At 40.0% G+C, this 26,938-nt stretch overlaps 1 protein-coding gene across 1 annotated transcript in view; it reads right to left on the bottom strand.

Moving 5' to 3' along the window:
- Positions 1 to 26,938, bottom strand: part of MCOLN2 (mucolipin TRP cation channel 2) — a 320,208-nt gene that overhangs the window by 219,698 nt on the left and 73,572 nt on the right. Inside the window, exon 2 of the mRNA XM_085602080.1 lies at positions 11,306 to 11,468. Coding sequence (XP_085458206.1) covers positions 11,306 to 11,468 — 163 coding nt within the window. The remainder of the gene's footprint in view (positions 1 to 11,305; positions 11,469 to 26,938) is intronic.

The following is a 26,938-nucleotide window of genomic DNA, read 5'->3' as shown; positions in this document are numbered from 1 at the left end:
ATCTCGAGAGGAATCCACCTTCATACCCCTTCCTCATTTGCATGATGAAAGAAACAGTTTGCCAACTGCAAATCTTCTATCCCTCAGGACTTGCAGACAAGATATTCTGGCCTGTAAGGAATTGTATAAAGGCTGAGTCGTCCAATTTAAATGCAAGGCTAATAACGTTAGCGGACTATCATTATGCCCTCATGATCCCTGTAATCCCTTGCTATGAGAAGCTATCATGTACCTATGAGGGGGAGATTTAAATCAATCGAGGAATTGAGCTATCAGGCAACTTAAAGACCACATCTTCATAACTAGATACAGGTACCACATTTTAGTCTGCCTGCAAAACTAAAACAAACCTACTTAATATATTTTTTTGTGCTTGCTCTTCCATGGTTTGCTTGATGCATCCTTACCAGCAACTCCTCTGGGCTCGTTATCAATAATGAGTATTTCTTTTGGAGGAAAAGTTCAGGGTCGTGGTGAATTGATGTTAACATTAATCAGATGACTTCCTGCTTCTTTATATCTGGTGGCTTCCTGCTCCTTTAAATGGATTCGCAATATAACAGCGTAAATGTCTGAAGATTTTTTCTGTTTTAAATTAATGACCCCTAATGCGGAGAAAATATTCAAATAGAATGGTTTCTCCTTTTATTTAACCAAAAAACACTACTTAAATCTACATTAACCTCAAATCCTGGCTGAAGACTTCTTTGGTAGCTGTGATCACGCTTAGCAACATTAAGAATCATTTCTTTATTGCATGGCTTTTTACTCATGTTCAGTTTCTCCATAGTTCTCAACTTCTCACCTAAATTTAATTGGTCAACCTAGGGATTTAAAAAGCCGCTTTTCTCTATATACTATCTTGCACCTACAACACTTAAAATAGGGGCAATTTTACCTCACCACCCACCCCCTTTTCAATAAGATCCCTATTTATTAACATGTTGAGAACTGATGTTATAAGGGTAATTTCATGCCAGTTAGAGTGCAACTTCCAGGCGTTCAAGATATTTGTTCATAATAATTATTGCTTGTGTTTAGATGCAAATAAAGATTGTCTTTATCCTTTGAAGACGATGGGCTAAAATCAATTCACGTTCGACAGTGTGTGGTTTACATTCAGCATTTTAGAATTAAATAAAAACTTTTTCACAACAATTATTTTTAGTGATTTTAGGGGTTTGTTTGTATTTTGAAAAATAGGTGGGCACAGAGATATGATGTTTGTTTTGATGGACAATGAATATATTGTTCTTATCTAATAAGATAATTTGGTGTATACTTAGTTGTACTGTTGGAATAGTCTACACATTACAACGCGAGACTGACAAGTTTGGACTTTATTTTTGCAGTACTTGCCATAGTAAGACCCAATCGAAGCTTTAGCTTCTGGAAGAGCTAGTCATTAAATTTTTTTTAAAAAAATCAAATAGAGTGAAATTATGGTTGGCCCCCTTGACCCATTTGCTTTCCTGCTTAAGGCCTATTTACATCGGCTTTCGGTCAAGTTCACTGCATTTTGCAGATGTAAACATTTGTAAGAAATTGGGTTATTGGTTAGGGGGATGAAAGCCCTTCTCAAGCAATAACCACAATCATTTTCAGGGTGTACTGCAAGTCACTAAATTAACCTGTCCATAATCCTCCAGTAGCTTTGTACAAAGCAGTCAGGCTTAACTCTGAGGCAATGTGTAAAGTTTTTATGCAGCACACAAACAGTAATAAAGTGAAAACATAACACAATAAAAAACCCAAACCAATTTGGAGAAACAGGCAACATGTTATTAATTAAAATGAGACAAATGATACAAATTCAATCAGTAGAACTGGAGATATTGAATGTTAAACATTTAAGTAAATATAGCACTAAGAAGCAGAAAGCGCTAACTGAGTATCTAGTCATGCTGGACCCAGAATAAATCACAAGTTCTGGCCAACAGCGACGGAGCACAGGTCATGCACAGGACCAACTTTGGCCCTCTGAGGTGTAACTAATGTCACTGGTGCCAGTTTTGAGTGTTGCTTTGCGAAGCTGTGTGTCATCCGGCATCGGTTCCGATACGGCTTGGTCGGGAGGATTTTCATTGCTCAGCTTCTGTTTTGATGATGCTTTCAGCTGTGCAGTAAGGCTTTGTGGGGCTGTGGGTCAGATTTGGTGAAACATACAGTGAGGCCAGGAGGGGTTCTCTCGGATGCTAGCCAAGGGCCAGGACCTGGTGAGGCACCTCTTGGGAATCAGGAACTCGCTCCAGTAGAGGCCAGCAGGGCTCAAGCAGGTCCAGTACATCAGATCAGCTGGGCAGTTTAATATATAACGTTACAACGCAAACAAATACAAGCATGCTTTCACACAGCAACTACCACTAGATCGCAAATTTTTGCTACGCATACCATTACAACGCAAATGTAGTATAATAAACCGAATGATCCATTACAACGCATACTACACCGCACACATTAATGCAATATATATATATATATATATTTTTTGTATAATAAACCCCTGGAGCCGGACGCAAGGAAAATAGGGGTTTTGGGTGGGGAACTGTATTAAAACGTAAATATTGGAAATTATTGCACACGCATCAGAATTAATACTCAAGTATTAAAATCAATACTCTGGGTTAATATTAATAATTTAGATAATAAAATGTATATATATTTATTAAAATAATTGCTACAACACATACTATTTTATAACAATATTTAATTAAATGACCCAATGGTAAAAAAATAAATACTCAGGCAACAAAATAATACTAGAGTACTTTTTTCAGAAATATTTTGTTTTTTTACGTTATAATTTTAATAAACATTACCAAAATGCATAATACACAAATTAAATATAAAACTTAAATATAAACTAATTTATTTACGACATTTTAACATAACATACATTTAACCAACATTTTCAAAATGTTATTATGTAAACACAAAAAAAATACACAAACATGAACACTACTTAACACAAATTAAACTACTATTAGTAAAATGTAAATTTTCACATAACAAAAACAGTATAACACACAACTAATACCAACACCAAAAAGAAAAGTTCAGTTTTAAACATACGAAAAAATAAGTCCTACAACTCTTTCAATGAAATTACTTTGACCCGTAAATAGCTAAAACGGATGTTAAAACATACTAAAATAAAAGATACGAAAACTAACATAACAATAGTTATTTATATTCTCACACACCATTAAAAACAAAGAAATGTTAAACGCAAAACATATTTTACTTTCAAATAACGTTCAAGACAACAAAACGTATAAAAGGAGCCATCCACCATTTTTAAAATTGTAGTTACCCGATTACCAGAGACTGCACGTGGGATTACACTTTGCATATTCTACTCGTCGAAGAAAGCGAGCTAAAACTCGAAGTAAGTACAAACTACAGAAATGTATAGCTACTTAACAATTTGTAGAGACGCAAATAAGCTAAATTCCAACATAATTTTTTTCAGTTTGTTACAAAACTTTAACAACCTCCAACCAACTGTATTAAATACTCTATTAGGGACAATATATATATATCTAAAGTAAGTCACAACTTTTTTTTTTCTCATTAAAAAAACAAAATGTAAAATTGTAGTTTTATAGTAAGTAATCTTAAAACGAACGAGACTTCACCCAAAAAAATTATTCTTCACTTTACAAAATATATTCAAAGTTAAGATAATATTTACGTTTAAACATTTTTATACACTTGATTCTGAAAATGTGCAGGATAATAATGTATTAAAATTAGTATTCTTACTTCAAAGGGTGCTTGCCTGTGAGAAAATGCTGGATAGCGATTACGTTAAAATAACTATTCCAACACCAAAAGGTTGTTTGACTCTGAAAACATGCAGGATAATGTATTAAAATTACTATTCCAACTCCAAAAGATGCTTCCCTGAGAAAAAATGCTGGATAGTGTTTAGGTTAAATAACTATTCCAACTCCAAAAGGTGCTAGATTCTGAAAATGTGCAGGATAATAATGTATTCAAATTACTATTCTTACTCCAAAGGATTCTTGCCTGTGAGAAAATGCTGGCTAGTGTTCAGGTTAAAATAACTATTCCTACTCCAAAAAGTGCTTGATTCAGGAAATGTGCAGGGTACTAGAATATTAAAATTATTATTGCTACTCCACAAGATGCTGGACTCTGAGAAAATGCTGGATAGTGCTCAACTTCAGATAACTATTCTAACTCCAAAAGAAGCTTACCTGGGAGAAAATGCTGGATAGTATTTAAATTAAAATATCTATTCCAACTCCAAAACATGCCAACCTGAGAGAATATGCTGGATAGTGTTTAGGTTAAAATAACTATTCCAACTCCAAAATGTGTTTGATTCTGAAAATGTGCAGGATAACAATGTATTAAAATTACTATTCCTACTCCAAAGAGTGCTTGCTTACAGAAAATGCTGGATAGTGTTTAAGTTAAATAACTATTTTAACTCCAAAAGATGCTTGCCTAAGAAAAAATGCTGGATACTGTTTAGTTTAAAATAACTATCCCAACTCCAAAATGTGTTTGATTCTGAAAATGTGCAGGATACTAGTATTTTTAAATTTCTATACCCACTCTAAAATATGCTTGACTCAGAAAATGCTAGATAGTGATGAGATTAAAATAAATCTTTATACTCCAAAAGCTGCTTCTTTCAAAAACATGCATAATATTAAAACGTTAAAAGTACTATTCCTACTCCATTTTTCAACAGATTACTACAATACAACATCAAAAATAAACAACATCTCAATGAAGAAGAAATCCAGATACGCACAAGGCAATTGACCATCTAGTTAACATCAAATGAATCTATGTATTTTCAAATTATTCATTCTATAAATGAATGGCCTTCTCCTCATTAATGTTATGCCCGTTCGGGAAACGTGTTCCCATCCCTACAATGTGTCTTGACTCACGTTGCCTAAGCCTGAGTGTCCTGTTCCCACCTCTTCTATAGAGCATTACTTGTTCAATGACATAGTAGGACAATTTGGTGTAATCTGAGAAATGTTTAGTCTCAAAATGGTGGGCAATGGGGTACTGTTGATGTCTATTAGTAATGGCCCTCAGATGGTCAATTGCCTTGAGCGTATCTGGATACTTGCTCAAGATATATGATTTTCTCATGAATCCCAAGTCTTAGTTGTTATAACTAGCATTAGTGCATGTTTGATCTAGAGTTTGTGCAAAATATATCTCTATTTACTCTGTTTGTATATCTGACAGCTTAACTGGAACATTTTTATTTATTTTTTTATTTATTTTTACAGGAGGAAAGGAAGGGACCATGTCTCAGGCTCGCGACAGAGGATCCCTACCCTTTCTTCAGCTGCATCCCAGTGAACAGATAAGATCTCACTCAAATTTTATTAAATTGAATTAAGTTTATGTTATTTTTTGGAGCACAGGTTTTGAGTTTGGACAAAGGGGAGAACCACGGGAACAGGGACACAATGGCGACAGGCACATACTGGACTAATGCCTTATTGTATTTACAAATGGAGGGAGGGAGGTCCCATAATGAGACAGTATGATACATTCTACCCACTATTAGCGCTATATTGATGGATTGTTTTCGACAGCAACAGTCCTTTTGTCAGATTTATTTTGAGTACGATACCTAGTTTTGTTGATCTGAATATATATGTATCAACACTGGGAAAGATTTGATGTGCATTGAATGGAATTGATCCCAGGTATTAATTAGGATGAGGGTGTCCTCAGTACTACATATCCCATATCACATTGCATGTTCAGCGCGAGACGCTTGAGAGATGTACTAACATACACGATATGCTCTAACAGAGTTACAACACCAACATGAGCGAACACGCTGGGGTTTAAACAAAACCTGTATCAAACAAGTTCCCCGCCCTCGTTGGTCATAAATATACAAATAACAGTGATTAACGTACATCTGTATTTATCGTTACTGAATGTGCAATTTTATGTACGGTGTTGTGGATTTTATAGACAAATGTATCATTTCATAATGGCGCTTGAAATGGACCACCCAGTCCTCTGTCTATTGTAATGCGCAAGCCGGAAATGTATGTAAGCCTGGGCCAACGAACATCATGTTGTGTGAACAAGCCCCCAGAGGGTGAAACGCGTCACGTCAGGGTTTATGACTTGAATAAACCCCCTTTTGAATGACCCTTGCATTTTGGCGATTTCTTTAGGATCTGAGTGCACGATTGGAACTCCATTCTCTGTATAGATAGATAGATAGATAGATAGATAGATATACACACATATATAGATATACATATACACATATACACACACGTATTTTCTTTTAAACGTAACATTAACTTTATTTTCTCTATTTACTTTATTTAAATATTGAATGTATTTAATTAATTTATAATAATGCCTTTTTTTAACTTTGTACATAACAAATAAATACTTATACACATTATTTATACCGGAGTATTAATTTACTAAATTTTTTAACCTAAACCTTAACATGAATTAAATAATTATTATCATCAAAATTAAATATTTACCAACAAAAATAATACCGGAGTATTATTTGTTTTTTAATCGTATACCTAAAAATAAATTTTCAATAAATGTTTCCATATTAATTATAACAGTAGCATTAATATTAATACCCAAGTATTAATTTAGACAATAATACATAATTTATGGAATAGTTATGTTAACATATTAACTCTTAAATATTAATATATAAAAACAAATGAACTATAAATACATTATGTTTATTACTTAAAATTATTTAACTTAATTATCTAAAAATATAACAAACACTTACCATACAATACTCACCAACGCGTTATAAAAGCATGCGTTGTACCTATTTATGCGTAGTAATAGCATGCGTTGTAGCATAATGTGATGTAAGTGTACCTGCGTTGTAAAGGATGTTTCCCGGGCAGTTGCAGGGAGGCCTGTGGAGCTTGATGTGTCCTTGTCGCTCAGAACAGGAGGTTAGCCAACTAACCATGGAAATCACTCCGATACACTGGAAACAAGGGCCTAATTCTCCTTCAGAAAGACGGATCTGCAGGGCAACCCTCTGGGAGTTAATGCAGGCCTCCAGCAGCAGGGTTGTCCTGTGGTAGTAGCAAATGTAGGTTTTCACTACAAGTCATGTAAAATTTAAAAACTGATGTCCTACATTTAAAATGCAATGCACCCTGCCCTAGGGATGGTTTAGAGGCTACCCTAGGAATAATTTACATGTATTAAAAAGAAAGGCTTGAGCCTGGTAAAAGGTTTCTTTTGTCAGGTCGAAAAGGCAGTTTAAAACTGCACTAATCTGTAATGGCAGAAGTAAGACATGTTTTAAAGGGATAATAAAGTGGGTGGCACAATAAGTGGTGCAGGCTCACTAGTAGCATTTAATTAACAGGTCATGTGGACATGTAGGACCACTTTACTAGAGACTTACAAGTAAATTCCATGTGCCAATGGCGCATAAGCCAATATTACCATGTTTACGGGAGTGGGCACAAGCACTTTAGCACTGGTTAGCAGTGGTAAAGTGTACAAAGTCATAATGACAATAAAAACAATTTCAGAAAACAGGAGGGGAGAAGTCAAAAGGTTTGAGAGCAGACCGCTCCACGGATGTCAGGTCCAACACCAGTGTACTATTGACTTTAAAGTATGGCTTCGTTGAGGAGGTATGGAGTAGTTCCTTAATGTGAAAGCAGCACAAAGAAAAAGTTTGTTGCAGCTGCCAAATATAGAGCACACATAGTGCCCCCCTGCTGATGTGCTAGGCTGCTGCTCACATTAAACATGCCTGGTGCTCCTGTGATGCTGCTGCCAGCCATCCATGCAGCATGCCAAGCAACTCTGTGCTGCTGTAGATGAACACGGCCACCTGCATCAGTTGCACCCACTCATGCTATCAAATGGACATTTATTCCAAACTACTTTTTCTCCCCACCCCACCTTCTAGGGGCCCCTGGTGCACAATGCATTAAGAGGTCAATGGCTTCCCTATACCCTTGGTAATGTTACTGGCTGGTCATCTAGACTGACTGTTTTCTTGCTAACCTGCTCTTATGCTGCTCCAAAGCCCTGTTGGGCGAAGAGGCAGGCTGTGTTGTTGGAAGTGGATGGCAAAAGGCTCCAAACAATATATACCCCACCTGGTCTTCCTCAGGCTGAAAGCGCCCCCTTGTCTCGCAGAGGCCACTGGTGCAGGCAGTCCTTCAAGCAGGTGACACCTCTAATCCTGTACCTTTTCCCCCAATCTGATTTGCTCAATGGAACACCTCCTCATGTCTACCTGATTTTGCTGCCAGGCTGCTCCTGTACAGCCACTGTGCCTGGCAGCTCCCTGCACTCAAAGTTTGTGAGCCCAGAGGCATAAGTCAAAGGTGCTGCTCTCCTGGAGTGGGTTGAGTACTGATCAGCCACCCAGTGATCCGAAACAGTGTGAGGGGGTATCAGTGGTGTCAGAGGTAAAGCAGTAGTGAAGGGCATATATACACTTTGTTTGTGGGGAGTTAAATCTGTTGGGTGGTGGAACAGTGTGCTTCCATGGGGGCAGAATGGGCCAGCAGTCAGGTCATACGGTCATCAATGAAAACTTTACATCTTTAGTACAATAGCAGTGGTTCTTAACCTTTTGATTTCTGAGGACCACCACTTAATCATTCCTGGCAGCCAGGGACCCCAATGAATCATTACTGGAATCTGGGGAACCCCTCTGAGTGATTGTCAGAAGCGGGGGACTCCTGCTTAAGGAATTTCGATGATTTGAACCACAAAACAATACACAAAAAAGAAGCAAGCATTTATTAAACAAATACAGAAATGATATTTTAAATAAATCACAAATATAAAACTCAAAATGTAAATTTTAATGGGATGGCTGATGCTTTTCTAAGTTCAGCTGAGACCATCCAATCTATTGCCCATACTGTATTCGGTTTGATGCATTTGTATTGCTCCCACGAATCAATCGGAGGACACTAGCCTAATTTTTAGCCACCAGTTTCAAATTTATTCACATTTATGTATCGTTTTAAGACTTTCACTTTGCTTTTCATTTATATACACTTTAACAGTTTATTTACTAAGCAGTCGTGGCCCCTTTTAGTGGGCGCTGCGGACCCGTAGCGGCCCCCAGACCACACGTTAAGAACTGCTACTGTGGAAATGGTTAAAAATAATTGTTCAATGTGTTCCACTGTATGCAGAATCTTTTAAAATGTTTGTGGAATTCCCATTGTATAGCATCCAAAACCATGACTAAGTTTTGAAATGTAATGTGTGGCCATTGCCTTGGTGGGCCTCTGATCTTGGCCCTACACTAGTTCCTGCCACCTTTGCAAATACCCTAAGATTTGTGTTGGACTCCTCTCCTTCTGCAGGACCATGCTATGTCCTTTTTTTTATTGCATGTCAATGCTCAAGAAAATAATTCCTCTCCTCCCAGCATTACAAAAGGAAAATCTTTTCAATCCCTTATTTTATCCTGTCTTCAAACTGTTCAAAAAGCTGCTTCCCACCTTGTCTGGGGTCTTCATCCTCGTGCTCTCATCTCTAATCACCCCCTACTTGCTCACTGGTTACCAGCCACAAAAAAAATATTAGTTACTTTTTTTGCTTTTTACCTTCTGGCCCCTTACAATGTTGACCCCCTCTATCTCAGCAACACATTTCAGCTCTATATTCCTTCTCACTCCATGTACTCCTCTTCTGCCATTCTTCTCACTCCCTCACATCACATTTGCTAACCTTGGTGGTCATTTTGTTTTTTATCCATTGGTTCTCCATCATTTTGCTTTCTTAACGCAAAAACATTGGAATTCTCTTCTAAAGTTTGCATCATTTATGAAACATCTTAAAACATGGCTATTCCAGCTTCTATAACGTTCTCACTTGCTCAGTTTGATCCGCTCTTTAAAGCCAGGATGCCTTAAGGGTAGCATCCCCGGCCTACAAGTTCCTATAATTCAATGTCTGCTGAGATAAGAAATTTACATCTACCATTCCGAGATATAAGGTTCAATGTTCAATCAGTATCTAAAAAAAGTTCTTAAGCAAAACTTCATGCTCACATACATGTTGGTAAAGGTTTAAGTGTAACCTGTAACCAGAGCTCAACATAACCACAGGCTTCGCTCATTTGAAGAGGTTAAGCTTTTAGTGTTCTATTTTAAGTACTTTAAATCGGTGTTAACTAGGTACACTCCTATGATGGCTATACTCATTCTTGGATATGAGACAATCTCTCAAACATCCGCACCACCTGAAGATAGCACCTCGCTTCATATCTCTTAATTCAAATATCAGATTTTTCCTTTTCTCAGTTGCCCCCCCCATCACCCACTTTAATCCTAGACCTGACATTTGCTTTTTCAACATCAATAGATCCCTCTGAAGACTTACAATTTTCCACATCCGTGTTCTCTTCCAAACAAAGAGAATGTTGTTGCACTTACATAATTGATTGTACTTTAGTATATTTTGATAAAAAGCACTAGCATCTTGTATTCATTGTAGATTTTAAAGGAAAATATACTTCACTTGTACCTAGAACAAACTTCTTACCTGCTGCATCACATACATATCCTCATCTCCTGTTGTTCTGCATTCGCAAACTAAAGATTCTTGCCTTCCCTGGGTTCACATTCACGTTGGCCAAACTCTATTGTTGTGCTATGCAAAGGGCTTCCCTGCCACTCGCGGCTAGGCCAAGCTATATGAATGCCCAAAAAGTAACTGTTTCCCATGCAATACTTATAAATATGTACATGAAAAGCATCAAATATTTGAAACACACATTGGGATTAAATAAGTTTCAAGCATAACAGAAAAAGGTTGCAAAACACATTCACATTGGGAAACTCAGTTTACTTTTTGCATTAGCTAAGGGGCAGAAGAGGTGATTGGTCAATTACAACCACGTTGTACTCACCCAACAGCTGACAAACAGGTCAGAAAAAAGAAGAAATTACAAACTTTTGAAGGTTCCAAAAGAGGTCTGCAAGGTTAATTTCAGTAGCAATAGAACTTAAAGCCCCCACATTGCCCTTGTATCATTTCGATGAAATTTAAAAAATGCTGATTAAAGGACAGAGAAAGCAATGGATAAACTGTAGAAGCAGATGAACACCTTCGACACTTCCCTAGAACGAATAACCAACAAGCCCCCCCCCACGAAATTATTTGTTCTATTCAATAAACAAACAATAGCTCACACTGGGATAAAAGATTAAGATAAAAAAAATTACAGCAATTGACATTAAATTGGTTAAAGATCCAGTAAGGATTGCTATAGAAAATTAAGTAAAATATGTACCTGTGTAGTAACCATAACTATCTTTAAAATCTGCAAACCAAGTTTCCAAGGTATTTGACATCTAGCTCTGTACTTCTCACATGGATTCATAAAGTAAAACATCAGGTCCTTCCTTAAAGCATCCTCTTTCTCCTTTTCAGAATCCAGCTCAGTCATTCTAGATCTGACAAAGAACAGCTCATCAAAACATATTCTTAGCTATATAACACAATATTATTGACAGATTATCACAATATAGAATATACATTTATTGGGTTAAATGTGGAACAAAAGTCATCCTTTGATACAAGTCCACTAAAAAATAGTACAAGTTATTTTTGGCAAATATTTAATTCAAAGCAATTAAATGCAAGGCAAAGATAGCAAAGAACACTTATCATTCGGTCTTGAATAATAGAATATTTTTGCAATATCATGGTACTTTTAACATCCGCCCTCCAGCATTTCTTGCTGGATTACTTGAGCCGGACGCCAAAGATACTGACAATTAAAGAGGATAAACATGGTGGCTCGCCTATGTGCGCATATGGAGGCAATTGCAAGCAGAATATCCTAGAGATCCTTGGACGAGATGAAGAATCTCTTGCAACATGGTGGAACAACTTTTTTGTAATATATTGAGAGTCCACGCACATTTTATTTGTTATTGGCTTAGGACAGTTGCATGCTGTCAAACTGACGTGGAATGTACTGCCCCTCACTCCCCCCACCATGTCAGAGTGCTTTACTGCTGAACGTAGACCAGCACACACACCAATAACAACTCTGCCTCGTAAGGTACTGTGACCGGCTAGTAAGCAAGGTCACACAGACAAGGCATCGCAGCCAGGGATTCATCACAAGACTAGTAACTGCATACTGTACGAGGCATGGTGACTGACCTCAGATCAAAACAGCCTGCACACACTGTGGATACCTCAGTCCAAACCATACAGGCAGTGTGAGAAACTTGCAGATACAGTCAGCCTGGGATGCAATCATGCTAAATAGGTTAGGCATGGTTAATTAAGTGTGTGAGTATGCATTATATAGGTGTGCTTGTGCACGTACACATATATAGTATATATGGTTGGGTATGGAGGCATAATTACCATGTGGCTGGGAATACCAGAGCATTGCTTAAAGGCCTGGGATACATCATAGCAATGCCTGTCCTAATGGCAAGGCTAAGGAGGTACATGAGGCACAACATGACATTGCATCTTGTACAGGTCATAATTTTGAATGGCCTATGAAGGGGATTCTGGAGCAGAGCACATCTAGATATGGATTGTCCTGTGGGGGCACCCGGGCAGTAGAATGAATACGGCACGTTGTCCCAATCAGTGCCGCATTGCACACTTAAAAGTGTCCTCCTGGCACGGACAGAATGCACCACACCACAACAAATGCACTGCTCCTAGTGCAGGCGCGAAGTTGGTAAAAGTGCATTAGTAAAAGGCGGACTAACTGTTCCAAGCTACCAGCCTGCCTTTCAATTGGGTGGGGCAGGGGTGACAGGCTGATGTGTTATTTACAGCTTGGGGGCAGTGTCAGCTGTGACCTTTGGCTCACCACTAGGCTAGTTTTAACATTGCCTTTGCCACCCCTGGCCGTAGAGGTGGCAAATGCAATGTCAAGAACAGAAGATAAACCGAGCCCTGTGAGGACTGTTTATTTCTGCAGCTTGCACAGGGACATTGAACTTCAATTTTATTAAAGTAGTGCATTCAGAAGTACAATCCCTTTAGAATGCATCATAAAATCAAAAAGATGGAAAATACACATTTTAAACATTTGTAAATACATGAAAAAACAAGCTCTGGCAAAGTCAAAAGTTCGGGCATTGGCCGGTGAGATGTTTATTTTGTATTATTGCAGGGATGTGTCCCAAAAAGGAAAAAAGAAAACATGGCACTTAAACGTGGATCCAATAAAATACATACAGTTTAAGTGGGTCCTTTTAAGAAGGAAAGTGCACTTAGAACACGAATAGAAACCGTTTTTAGTTTCAATGCACGTCACAGGAAAACAGGATTCTCATTGATGTAAAGAAAAGGTACAATTGGTTCTGAATTATGGTAACTTGGAAACCTAGTTTTAAGATACAAGAGTGACTTTAATAATCATAATAATCAAAAAAAGAATGGAAAGAAAAAGACAATTTGAAAAGTAATGTATTGCCCTCCACCCACACCCCTGAAATGCACTTCTTGTTATGTGGATGTGCATAGGTGATCAGACTCAAAGAGCAAGGCAGCCAATGGATGAAGTTGGCTTACCAATTGCTGCAGGCTGCACACGCAAGGAGGGGAAACAAAATGTGAATGGCTGCTGAGCAGACTAATGGATAAAGAGAGCTGACAAAAGTCCCTCTAAGTTTGTAATAATTTGCTTTTTAATTACACGAGGATGGCGAAAAAGCTAAAGTTGTCTCTAGGCCATACCTAATGATGCGTTTGAACAAAAACATTCACCTCTGTGTTTTCCAAGTGTGATAGTTCCATGCAAGTGATCATAAATCGAAACTTGTCAATGATGGAGTTAATCATGCCAGTAACCTAGTTTATATTCAATATACGGTCAATATGGATGAACACCTGTAGCATGACACTCTTGTAAATCTCCCTGGGATTCATCAATATATTTTTTAGTAATACAGTAGGCTTCGATAAACAATTATTGTGCTGTTACCATGCTCAAGGTCATGCAGCATCCTTTGCTGAGATTAAAGATCAAAAGGTCATATGATGCTGTATCCTTTGATGTCACTGAGGTCAAAGGTGTGTGATGTCACTTCCACTTCACCTGGCATTTTCGTGAATTGGCGTTCATGATTGATCTCCCTGCAGGAAGGTGCAGTGACTGACTGCACCCAACTGCAAGGGGATGCCTGAGGGGTCCCTGGGATCCCCTTACCCCATTCTAAGGAGTGCCTTCGGGCAGCGCACTGACTGTTCACCACCACTATGTGGCGACAGTGTGCGCACCCCCTAAAAGATCCTTTGCTACTGCTCCTTTAATACAGCATATAGGCAACGCTTTTCTTCATTTGCATGAGACTATACTCCCATGCAAATGAGAGACGGCACCCTTGATCTAGTAAGCCCACGTACAGTGATGGGGCAATCTGTATTACAGAAAGGGCAGGCATCTGCAGCCCCTTCTGTTATATCAAAATGCCCTGAGGGCACAAAAAGTAGACACATTCATAGCACCTCTGGTTCACTTTTTGAAATGTAAGCCTGTGTAGGGACATTATAGTAAAAATTGGCATATGTGGGAAATCCGTGTCATATCAGGACATTAATGACCATTAACGAGTCACTTGGGAACCAGATGAAAAGGACTTCTGCATGGAGGGGTAAGTCCAAAATATAAGGGTAACGAATGGCATACACATTAATGAAAAATCAACCAAATCCTATTGTTGATATATTAGAGCATTTTCAGAAAATGAAAAGCGACTACAGTGGTTTATTCGCTAAAATGAAATACTGTAATTTTGAAAGAAAAACCTTTTATTGGAAAGAATAGGGTGGTTTATTTACCTGTGCGCTGTTCTGCAAGACCTATTGTTTGCAATTTAGTGGGGTTACAACCAGCCCCTAGCATACCATTAGTTTTCGTTGTCACTCATTTGAAATCTTTAGATTGCGTAGCTCCCATAGGCTTCCCTTCCTTTCTTGTGTTAGCTCTTCCCTGGACTGAGAACATGTGTTCTTCCTAGTCTTTGTTCTTCCTCATCTTTTTGCATCACACTATTTTTTTATTGTATAAGCGTTTCGGTGTTGTTCCTGAATGTTCAATGTGCTTTCCCACTTTTAACACATTCATACGACTTTTTATTTATGTTGCTTTCACTCTATCTGCCGTCTCTATTGACGCTTTAGATACTTACACCCATAACTGTACTACTCTACGCCACTCTACACCATTCCACTAACCTTTAGCTATGCTGAACGGCACCCACACTGCGGTACAATATGGCTAAAAACAATAACTTTCATATACATAAGACCTATTGGCTTTGACAATGCTTGTTAAGTTTCACGGGTGTCCAACAATGGCAGGAGCCATCGGACTGGAAACACTTCTAAGAATAAATTAATCTTGCCTTCAGCAGTGTTTAAAACATTACTAATCCAATAACAAGTATACCAACATCTATTGCTTTAATTAAAAGAATCAAAAAGATAAACCTGAAATAATATTCCATTACGGTTTGCTTGCTTTGAAAATATCTTCCTGTTTAGAACTATCTGATTTTACCAAGTGTTTGACAGATTTGGATCTCTTCAATTCAGAAATGTTTTAATACATAATAGATACACTGCTGTTTTGCATTTATCAAAGAGTCTTTCTCCACTTTTGTTGACACACCCAAAGAGTCTCCTCATTTACATTTGGCTATTCAGCTGCAGCTCCAGGGCCACGGCTCATGGACTTAGTTTTCCCACCTCCCGGCAAGTATTTTTAGCCTGAAATTGTGTCTCAACCTCCACCTTTCTCCTGCTCAGACCACCCTCTCCTTGCCCACCATCATATAGTGCATTCTGTACCCTACCACCAGGTGAAGACTGCCTTCCTAAGAATCCGCAACATACAAAATTCTCACTATAGTTCTATAGCTTTCTTAGTAAAATTGTTTCCCTTTCCTCTCCATGACGTCTAAATTAAACTCTATTTAATCAAGAAGAGAGATAAGGTACGAAGGGAAAAAGCTTACAGAAAATTTAGAATGGAGATAAGGTACAAAGTGAAAAAGCTTATAGAAATGTTTTCAAAGAATACAAGATGCAATCCTGTTCTAGAACTTTATTATTCTTGTGTTTTACTCCGGTCTTCGGCCAATATTTTAATATATTCTTACCTCCATTTCCTATCTTATCAAATTTACCTCTAGATCGTTGTTTAAATTCTATTGTAGATCAGCTTACTATGGTAAATTCTGAAATTGTGCAGTGCCTTAGAAATTGGTTTTCATTTAGTTTACATCAGGAATCCCCAACCTTTTCTGTAATAAGAGCTACGAACGTTAATTGAAAATCACACTGAACTACTAACATTAGTGTTCTAATAGAGACCACATCTGACACAATTAGATTAGTGACCACCTCATGCAAAATTGACAGAAGTGATCACTTCAGTGCATCAGGCAGTGTTGCCAGCAGTAATGTAAAAAAACAAAAAAACAAAACACACTTAACCAGTTTGGAATGTCACTTTTACGTAGTTAATACACGATAGCCATAGCTGCAATGCCCCTGGCACCAGGTAATAAATAATAATGACAACATGTTTCCCCAGCATCTCATGATTTATCACTAAAATTTAACTTTCAAATATATTTTACAAATCCAATCATATGCTTCAAAAATCAGCTTAGGAGTTCTGAAAACGCACCCATTTTCATTTCAAATACATGCTTTTCAATTTTGGGATATATATGTTCAACCAAGCAAAAACTTTTAATTTAGTAAGCTAGGCTGCACAGAGGACAACTACTTACATACAACTACTTACATATAGCTGGAGCGCTTCCAGTAACACGTAAACGTCAGTTTGGAGAAGCTTGTTTACATAATTCTTCAATCAGTTATATATTCTTAATCAGAACTGTATGACAATTTACAAAGGACATTCTGCAGTTTAGTATACACCATGGTTCATACTGCTGCATGAGCATGCTATTGTTTTTGCCCTATATTTAAAACTGCATTCTGCTAAATTATTTTAAAACAATGTTTTACGCATATAGTTGCATCACCTTGTTTGTAACCACCTTGATATTCAACCTCACCAATGCTTTGACTCTCATTCCCAAGATGATATATCTCCACTGACTTCAACCAAGAATATTTTTCTGATACTCTCCAAGCTTGTTAATAAGTTTCATCATCTTATTTAAGCCTGTTGATGGCCCACCCTTCTAGGCAGTAAGTCCTGCTTACTTATGATCACAACATTCTTTGGTAAATATATCATAGGAGATGTGTGGTTTACTTTCACAATATCTCCCCTTATTTTAGCCTCTCTACTCACCTAAATTGAAACTTTTTACTCTCATCCCTATTTCCACCGGTAACATCATCATTCAAGTATATCTCTGAATATTTGTACTCTTGGCCCTGCTACACTTTTATCCAAGTTAGTATTTCACTAAAGTGAATTGTGTATTAGAACTCTATTTCAAACAGGTCTTAAACATTGGACCTGACCCACCCCTACATCATGCATCTACCCTCTAAAACATAACCCTTTTCTCCCAGTCACTTTATGCTTTGAGCCCGCCCCTCCCCCTTCCAGGGAAAAACAGTCTTGATATAATCTACCTTGCAGGCTCATCTAAGTCTAGAATCAAAATATCAAAAACATTTCTTAACACGTTTAACCTTGATTTTCACAGACCATACATACCATAGTCAAGAGAAAGGTCTATCAATAATGACCTTTTGAGCACCGATATCACAATCTGGACAAACACTTTCTATTAAGGCTTTCCAAGTGGCCTCAGCTGCAAACTATCAGGTGGAAGAAATTAGCGTTTTTCAAAACTAAAATTGAACTGCACATTAGCATATACAACAATGGCAGGATTAGGTTTCCAAAGCTTGATGTAAACCATCACATGCTCAACTATTTTAACAGTCTCAAACTAACAAATCTCAGTACCAATGACACGGCCAACATTTTGACTTAGTAAGACAGGTTGTACATCATAAGTTCAGCTTACCTTGTCAGTAACTTAACCATAATAAAACACCCTGTCTAAATAAAAAAATAAACATTAAAAACTTTTGAAAAGTGGTCTTTATCTACCCCATTCCTCCAACCGCTCACCTGAACGTTTGACAATATAAGCAATTATCTATTTAAACAGATAATTCACATCTCTCATCCTTCCTGGGAATCTGAACAAGAGGAAAAAAGTGCTGAATGACAACATGCAAACTAAAGTTGATAAAGCCACCTGTTTTGGCTCATACAAATCTGCAACCCATCTTGTAGCATCTGGCCACTTGTTATCCATCTTGTTGCCCACTGCACAGCAATCTCTTCCAGTCTTTAATCTAATCAACAATCTATGCAATGTTCCAATAGCCCAACAGATATTACGGCCTTGGGGTCCAAACTTCCTGCTCTCATTAATGGACTAAAACAAATCTATATCTACACTCAACATCCTTTCTACCTGCTACCAACAGGCTTCTACTCAGGCAACAGCAGGCTACATCTCAAAAGACTCCTTCAGCCCTCATAGCCAGATGAATTAACCATGACTATCCAAATACCCCTTTCCAACACCTCTGGTTTGATGCAAGAGACCAAAGGGACAAAAAGTCTGTAAGACCACTTATCCAAATCACACTTGCTTTAAATTGTTAGCATCCCTACACAAAGTCTCATTTAATTTGTACCTCAACCCGCATTTAAATTCAACACAAAAAGCCACCCAGGCTTACTACATTATGCAAAGCTGTAGCTCTTTGCCTAGACCTAGGTTTTCTAGTTTTAAGTTTAAACCTATGATAACTGATAAAATCCCACCAAAAGGGAAACACCCCTTGTCAGTGTAAACATATAAGCACTGAAATACCTTCACGTCCACAATCTAAAACGACCTTCAAAGAAAGTAAAGTGAGTGAGAAGGTGTCATTTTTACTACTTCCTAAAGGGGCAAACACATCATGGCTTTGTTATATAAGGCAGTTAAGAATATACTGGTTGGACCTAGTAACCATCAAATCTGGGTTTGTTACATATACAAATACCAGGTGATTTTGTTTCCAGACAGAATCACCTCATATTTGTTATATAAGGCAGCAGCACATACTTGTCAAAAATTAGTCTGCTTGCATTTTGGTGTTAAGTGTACAAGGTTTTGATGTGTGTTTTCAGGTCTGATCTAATTATTTAAAAAACTGAAGCAAAATAAGGGAGTATTAAAATCATATTTGATCCTTTGGTGGTGTTTAATTAGGTCACATTTTCTGACAGGAAAACAATTGATAAAACCCTTTGCTACATTAGTCACATTTGCTCACAAGTCAGTATTGAAAGCAGTCAACTACCAAACACCCCTGTATTTAACCATTCAACAAAAGGTGTAGTCGAGAGTAATTGTGAAAAGTGTGTTGCCATAATGTACACAGGAGAGTGGTAAAAGCAGGACACAAGACCAATATCAAAGCAGCATAAACAAAGATTATAGATATAATGTGTCACATTGTTAACCGACTGTGCACCTAACGGTGATAATGTTAACTAGGTGACTGAGATAATGTGGATTTGGATGTGCTTTTGGAGGGAAAAGCCAATATTGTTTTTATGCTAGGGGAAGCTAGAAAGGGCATTGAGCGCTTTAGCGAAACAAGGTCCCGCGACCTAATCCCCTCTGATCTGTTCTCGGATGACATTGAAATGTGGGGTCCAGCATTGACAATGGTTTTAAATGCTGCAGTTATAGAGCGGTCTACTGCTCTAATTGTCCCTATATTTAAAAAAGAAGACAAAGAGCACCCCCAAAGCTATCGGCCAATATCCTTGATCGATGCAGTGAAGGTTTTGGGTAGGGTGGTATTCGATAGGCTGATGGGGTAGGCGGACAAGAATAATATAATTTCAGATGTCCAATACAGTTTTAGGCCGGGTAGATCGACCAGGGGCCAACGTCTGAATTTATACCAGTCATAAACAAGTATACTGCTGCCTAGTCCAAGTCAATCCACCTGGGATTTATGGATTTGACATCTGCCTTTGATAGTGTCAATCATGAGAAATTGTGGTGTTTCTTTCTTGAAAGGAGGTGGGTTCCAACATTGTGCTTCTTTAAAGAGACCTACATGCCCGCACAACAGCATGGGTTCAATATTCTCAGGATCTGTCCTGCACCCATCCTTTTAGCACTAGCAGTAACCCACGGCAGGGGTGCATTGTTGCCCCCTTTTAGTTTGAGATTTATGCCAATGGGCTGGAGCGTACCCTTCTTTCTGTGAGGGCTGACTGCCAAAAGGATGGGTCAAGACCGCTTCCAACATTGCTGTACACAGACGATGAGGTCCTCATGGCTAGGACAAACATGAGTTTACAGTTGCTAAGGGACACGTTTGTAGACCCTATGGCCAGCTTGGAGCTAGCAGTCAATTTCACTAAATCTTATGCGATTGTAGTGGGCCCGAAGAGTACCAATTCAAAACATTCAAGGTGGGCACTCTTACCCTGGTTAAAGTCCCAGCACTTTCTTATCTTGGGGTGTTTGACTGATAAAAATGTGAAGCCCTTGACTGAAAACAAGGCAACGGAGCTCAATAATGCAAATGCCGCTGTCATACGTATTGCTCAGAGATTGGAGACTCACCCATCCAGAATCCTAACAAAGTTTTACCAGGCAAAGTGTGACCCTATATGAAAGTGAAGGTTGGGGTTACATAAAAGTGGAGAACATCAAGACTGTTTCAAATAAGTTTCTAAGGTGTGTGTTGCAGGTTCCCCAAAGTACTCTGGCATCTTGCATGCACGACGAGTTGGGAGTACAGTATATAGGAGGTATGATCGCACTTCGGCAATTGTTATGTTGGATTAAGGTCTGGACCAGGGAGGAATCCTATCTGAACAGGCTGATCCTCATAGATTGTATATCCTTGGATCATGTTGTTAAAATCCAGTGGATTGCATATTATAAGAATGCTTTCAGCAGCCTAGACTTATTTTATAGCTCCCAGACCTTGAGTATTGCAGACTTGAAGTGGGTGAGGGACACTTTTTAGAACGTAAGGTTTCAAGTAGAGAGCAGTTAGAACTGATTAAACCTATGGTACGTGGGCACATGTTGATAAAAACAGTTCAGTCCATAGAACCTTATTTATCCTGAAGAATGACAGAACAGATTTCTAATGACCAGATTTAGATTCAATATGCGGAGTCAAATTCTGGCCTTTCCAAGGGGTTGGAGTCTTCTGGGCTCACGGGGTCCCTGCGACAAAGTGTCTCCACAGGACACCCTTCATTTTATGATGTTTTGTTGTTATTTTAAGTCCTCAAGGAGAATGCATATGAAGCTTTACTGAAGTCTCCGAATGTTAGGCAAGGTAGACTGGCTCTTAGGTTCCTTGGGCTACTATCTACCAAACTTTTAAAGTGTCCTGTACTGTAATGAGATGAAGTCCACGGTACCTTATTCATTTATCGTGAAAATACATTCTATTGCTATTAATAGTGCCTCCTATGAGCTGCTATTTTATTGGGATCTTGCTACTGTATTTATTATTCCCTTTCCGTAACATCTATTTTAACTGATGTGTACATTGTTTTTAGGCATGTTATGTTTTGTGTTTGATTTTATGTGCTTTTTATGGATATTATTATAACCGAAAAAAGACTGACAGCCATTGTTAATAGTGATACCTTCAGCTCAACCTGGCTTTTTACTTGCAACCGCACTTTACTGCTCAGGTTTTTGAGATCTTCCCTACAATGCCAACAGCAAGATTTCAAGTTCCAGAATACAATACAAGGTGATATGGATTCAAAAGTCAGAAATGATTTAGCGTGAGACACGTGGCAGCTATGAATGTCCTGACAACAACAGCACCACTACTTTCTTGTAGTCAGGGAAAGAGTAAAAAAAGGAGTGGCTAGCTTTGTGAAAGCAGCAGCTTCCAGGTATTTTAGCATAAAAGGCTACAAATCAATCTGGTGTAATTCCCAATTTAAAAGGTCTTCAAGGTACTAAGTTACTGGCACGGTTCACCACCCCTATAATATCATAATATTTATTAATAGGTGATTAGCCCTCAACTGTGTCCAGGATTTTAATTAAAAATAAAGTTCAATAACATTTCTCAATTCCTTAATCCAGTAGTAGTACTGAAAACCAGCCAAACTCCCAATAAGATAAGTGCGAGCGGTAATGGGATGTGTGTGAGAGAGCATGTGAGTTTATGAGAGAGTGAGATGCATTATACATACTTCTCTGCTTAGCACAATTTGCTAGAAGTCCACTGGTCACACTGTCAATGGGAAGTCACTACATACCCTGCCACACTTCTGCTCTAAATTAAATGTATGTTACAGCAATCAGTGCAAAAAATAGCAGGGCCTCACGGTTGCTGCTTCTTGCTTTTTTCTTAGCTTTTTTTCACCCATTTCCTCGGGTAATGGCATGTGATCAGCTTCTTTTCTAGTGTGGCTGCCTTTTTTTAAAAAAAACCTCCAGAGTAGAGCATTTTTGTCTGACCCGTAGGAACCGGCCAACAGGGAGGTTCTGTGGAAGTGCTTTTGGATGAAAGCTTTCATAAATAAAAGGCTGTTTTTGTCAGTTGCTTTGTTGTGAACACTTGTTCTATACCTTCTTGGTCCTTTGTGATGACCAGGTCCAGGAATACTGCTTCCTCCTTGTTGATGGTGTATGTGAACTTTAAATGTCTGTCCTTTGTGTTTACCCACTGTGCAAATTCAGTAGCCTGTACCTTGTTGACATGCCATACTATTAACACATCATCGATGTACCTACCTGCGCCAGAGTTTAATCTGTGCTCTATAGGGATTTTTTGGGTTGAAAATGTAGTCAGCCTCAAACTGGTGTACATATAAACAGGCCATACTAGGCGCGAAGGTACTTCTCATTAATGTACCCCTCACTCGATATGTTGTTCCTTCGTATTCAAAAACGTTCTCCGTGAGAGCTAGGTCTGCACATTCCATAACAATGTTTGGGGGTCATGAATTCCCAATCTCTCTCCTTTAATAGAACTGGTCCCAGGATGCTTGTTTCCGGTCCAGGGAAGACATGGCTTGGCAGTTCGGGCTGGACTGTTCCCATGAGGCACAGGGTCAGACTGATTTGCATATGGCCATGTCTGAACTGGGGTGGCAGAGTGGGCTAAAGAACGGTGATGGATTAAACCCAGATCAGTTGACTGGGGGTGAGTGCTTGCAATGTTCAACACTCCGTCCATCATCCCCTTTGGTTTTGCCTCCTTTAATATATGTTCAACTACTTCCAATGTGCGCCTCTGGGGAACAGTGCTTCAATTTCCATTGTGATGATCAAGTCCTCAGTGGGGCTGATTTCTGTGTCTCTGAGTAGGCAAAGTACATCCTTCGTGTCTTTCAGGTAGGAGGTAGAGGTTTTAACTATTGGCCTGTGGAACAAGTTGCAAAATTGCAATAAAGGTTCCAAAACTGAACCAATGCCCGATACAATGAGTCTACCCGGCAGGGGCATTTTCTTTTGTAAATCTTCGGGAGGGTGTAAAACCTTTGTATTTGTGGTGTGTCAGCAATGAGGAACTCTGCCTCGTGTGTGGTAATCCAGTCGTGCATGAGGCCTTCCTCTACCATAGATTTTATTTTGTTAGTTTCATCGTAGGGCTGCCTGGAGGATTTTGTAGGTCTCACCATTGGATAATAGTCGGATACATTCTGTATGGTACATATTCCTTTCCATGACTACTATTGCGCCTCCTTTATCAGCAGGTTTTTTAACTAACTATGTGTTCTTCTTAAGGGTTTCCAGACCTGTCTCTCACCTTTCCTCAAGTTCTGGTAAACTTTGTGGTTATGGCATTTCATTTTGTCAATTTCCTTAATAACTGCCTGTTCAAATGTTAGCACATGGAATGGCTTGTGTGGGTGGTATAAAGGAGGACTTTTTCTTTAGGCCGGTGTTATTCATTCCTTGACCTATACGGTTCTCCTGGTTCTCAAAGAAACTGTGTAATTTGATCCTTCTGAAGAATTGCGATAGTTCTATGTGTAGGGAAAAGAGGTCAATCCTGGGTGTCGGTATGAACCCTAGTCCCTTTGACAGTCCGGTGTTAGGTTGTGGGTACTCAAATTTACGATGTTGGAGGGTCTCTGCTCGTGGTCAGCCCCTGGTCCTTCCCCTTGCTCCTAGTCACCATCTGATTCCGGTTTGGTCCCCGCAATGTACTTTGGCTGGCTGACTGGGGTATTTTTGTTTTTCTCTTCCCCGGCCTCTGTATAAAAAAGGAGAACCACCTTTTTGGAAAGGCAAGCCCTGTGGTTGGAAAGGTTGTTGCCAATAGCCATATGGTGGCATTGGGAGGGGCATTAGTTGAGCTTGATAATATGCTCTTTTGGGTCTTCTAGTTGTCCCTTCATCACTGCGGCTTCTTTAATCTCCTGAACTGAAGGTCCAATACAGTGGGATTGGTCTATACCTCGGTTGACGTTTCTGGGTTGTCTGAACCGGAGGTTTCTCATAGTATTCATCATTTACATATGGGAACGTTTTCCCGTGACTACATTTCTGTACATCTTTCTTAAGTTTTGTTATTTTTGAATGTGTAGATATTCCTTGTATTGAGTGTGATCATTATTTACTTCAGTTTTTTCTTGAAGACAGAGATGTGTATTGAGGTCTTAAGTTTGCTTTCACATGTTTGTATGTCTATTAGCAGTAAGTCTGCCAGTTTTCTGCCTTATTAATGATCAAGCAATCCTTCGTGCACTTCCATGCAATGTATGACCAGTGTTTTCTAAACTCATTATTCAGAAAGATGTGTGGTTAATTTCTAACAATCAGTCCTCCAGGGGCCATGTTTTTCCTTAGATACTCTATCATAAATGTGCCATGAAGAGCAGTCCGAATTAGTTTCTTTTTGATTGCCGTTAGTGTTTCCCATTCGTCTGAGTTCTTAAGAGTTTGTGTGACCACTGTTTATGCTAGCAGAGAAGAGGCTTTCAGGATCTCTGCTTTAGTGGAGTCATAGAATGCTAGTTTATCACTTACCTCCATGGTGACTACAGGGCTTTGTAGTCTTTAATTATGGGACTACTTGATGGTGTCTGGGGTATTATAGTCTTAAACTGAAGACTCCCAGGAGATGTATGGTACTACCAAATTAGAGTTCTACCCCAAAGTTTGCTCCCACAGCCATCAGCTGTACATCACTACACAATCACAAGACCCGTAGAAATATCCAAGGGAGGGAACTAGAGGATACGGGGTCGTCAGGGTGAGCTGGCATCCAAACCTAATATATGCACACTATAGAAGCTTCCCCAAAGTTGTCGTCACTTATGTGATGTAACCGTATCTCTAAACGCACTATATAGATGGAGTGCTGGGCGTCTCAAAAATTGTGAAGGTCGAGGAGGAGCCTAGCACGCAACCAAGATGGCCGCGTAGGTGCGAGGCTCCCGAGGACCTCCGCAACCTCCCACGACTATCCTGAATTTATCCTGTCTCGGATGAGGGGAATGTGTTGGTGAACCTGAGCTGAGGTGGCACCCGTTTCCCGTTGTCAAATCGGACCTCGGACACCGGAGTGAGCACCGATTGAAGTCTGCGGCCTTCTCCTCGCCAGACCCCGGATTTGCGCTGAGGGGTGACCCAGTGACAAAGTGAACAACAGCGGCGGGCCGGGCCGGGCGAGTGGCGCACCCCGCGCTTTCGCTTTCGCACCCCCTTGCAATCACTGCAGGGTTGGGTCGCGGGGCTCTTTGTGTTGGTGTGGTCTTGCTGAGAGACTTGGCCTGCCCGCCGGCTGTGACCCACCCCGCCGATCGGGGGTGGCCCCCCCCGGAGCTTGTGACCCTGATTGCCTGCCCTTAACGACGTGACTGGTGCGACCGGGAGACTAGTGGCCATGGCCACCAAACAAGATGGAGACCGGGCAAAGACCAAGCCTACCCGGCGTGGCACCACCCATCAGGCCAACAGTATGGACCGCTATACCCTCCAGGAGGGATCTCCCGGTGGACCGCACAAATCCCCTGAGGACCCTCCTGATGCCCCGGACCTGCCCACGGATCTGACTCTGCGGGATGTCATGGGCGCCATTGCCGAGATGAAGGCCTCGGTAGGCCAGCGGTTCGACACACTGGCACAGAAGATCGACTCGGTCCTCGTGGATGTTGGCCTGGTGAGGGCCGATCTTTCCAAGACCAACGACCGAGTTGATTCTTTGGCCCACACCGCATCGGGCCTTACTACTGATGTGGCGGCGCTACAAACAGAGGTGCGCCGGCTTAGTCAGGCGAGCGCGCTTATGGATCGGCGCCTGGAGGACTCAGAGAGTCGGGCCCGGAGAAACAACATCCGCATCATCGGAGTACCCGAGGGACGGGAGGAAGCGGCGGCGGACCTATTTGTGGAGGACCTGATCGCTACCCATCTCCAGCCACGGGGGCTGAGTAAATTCTTCGCGGTGGAGCGGGCCCACAGGGTTCCCGGGGGAAGGCCGAAGATCGGAGCCCCTCCACGGCCCCTCATTGCCCGGATTTTCAACTTTCGGGACAGAGACGCTATCCTGCAAGCCTCCAGACTGTTGGGGCCGGTTAAGCTTGACAACATGGAGGTGAACTTTTATCCGGATTTCACCCCAGCGGTCCAGAAGCAGAGACTGAGCTTCCAAGGCGTCAAGCGCCGTCTTCGGGACTTGAACCTTAAATACGCAATGCTCTTCCCAGCCAAGCTGCGAGTGGAGGTAGAGGGTCGCACGGACATTTTTGATCGCCCCGAAGCGGCCGGAGACTGGCTGGACACTCTGTCTGGGGATCGTGATCTGGGGGGCGGGGGGGGGGGGCGGCGGGGGGAGACGGCACACTGGATCGGGACTGAGGGGGTGATTTTGGGCTTCACTCTGGACAAAAATGTTGCCACTCTCGATTAAGCATCTGTCT

The sequence above is a fragment of the Triturus cristatus genome, chromosome 4_2, assembly GCF_964204655.1.
Source record: "Triturus cristatus chromosome 4_2, aTriCri1.1, whole genome shotgun sequence".
Taxonomy (NCBI): domain Eukaryota; kingdom Metazoa; phylum Chordata; class Amphibia; order Caudata; family Salamandridae; genus Triturus; species Triturus cristatus.
The sequence above is the reverse complement of the archived record's forward strand: the minus strand, read 5'-3'. Positions and strand labels throughout refer to the sequence as shown.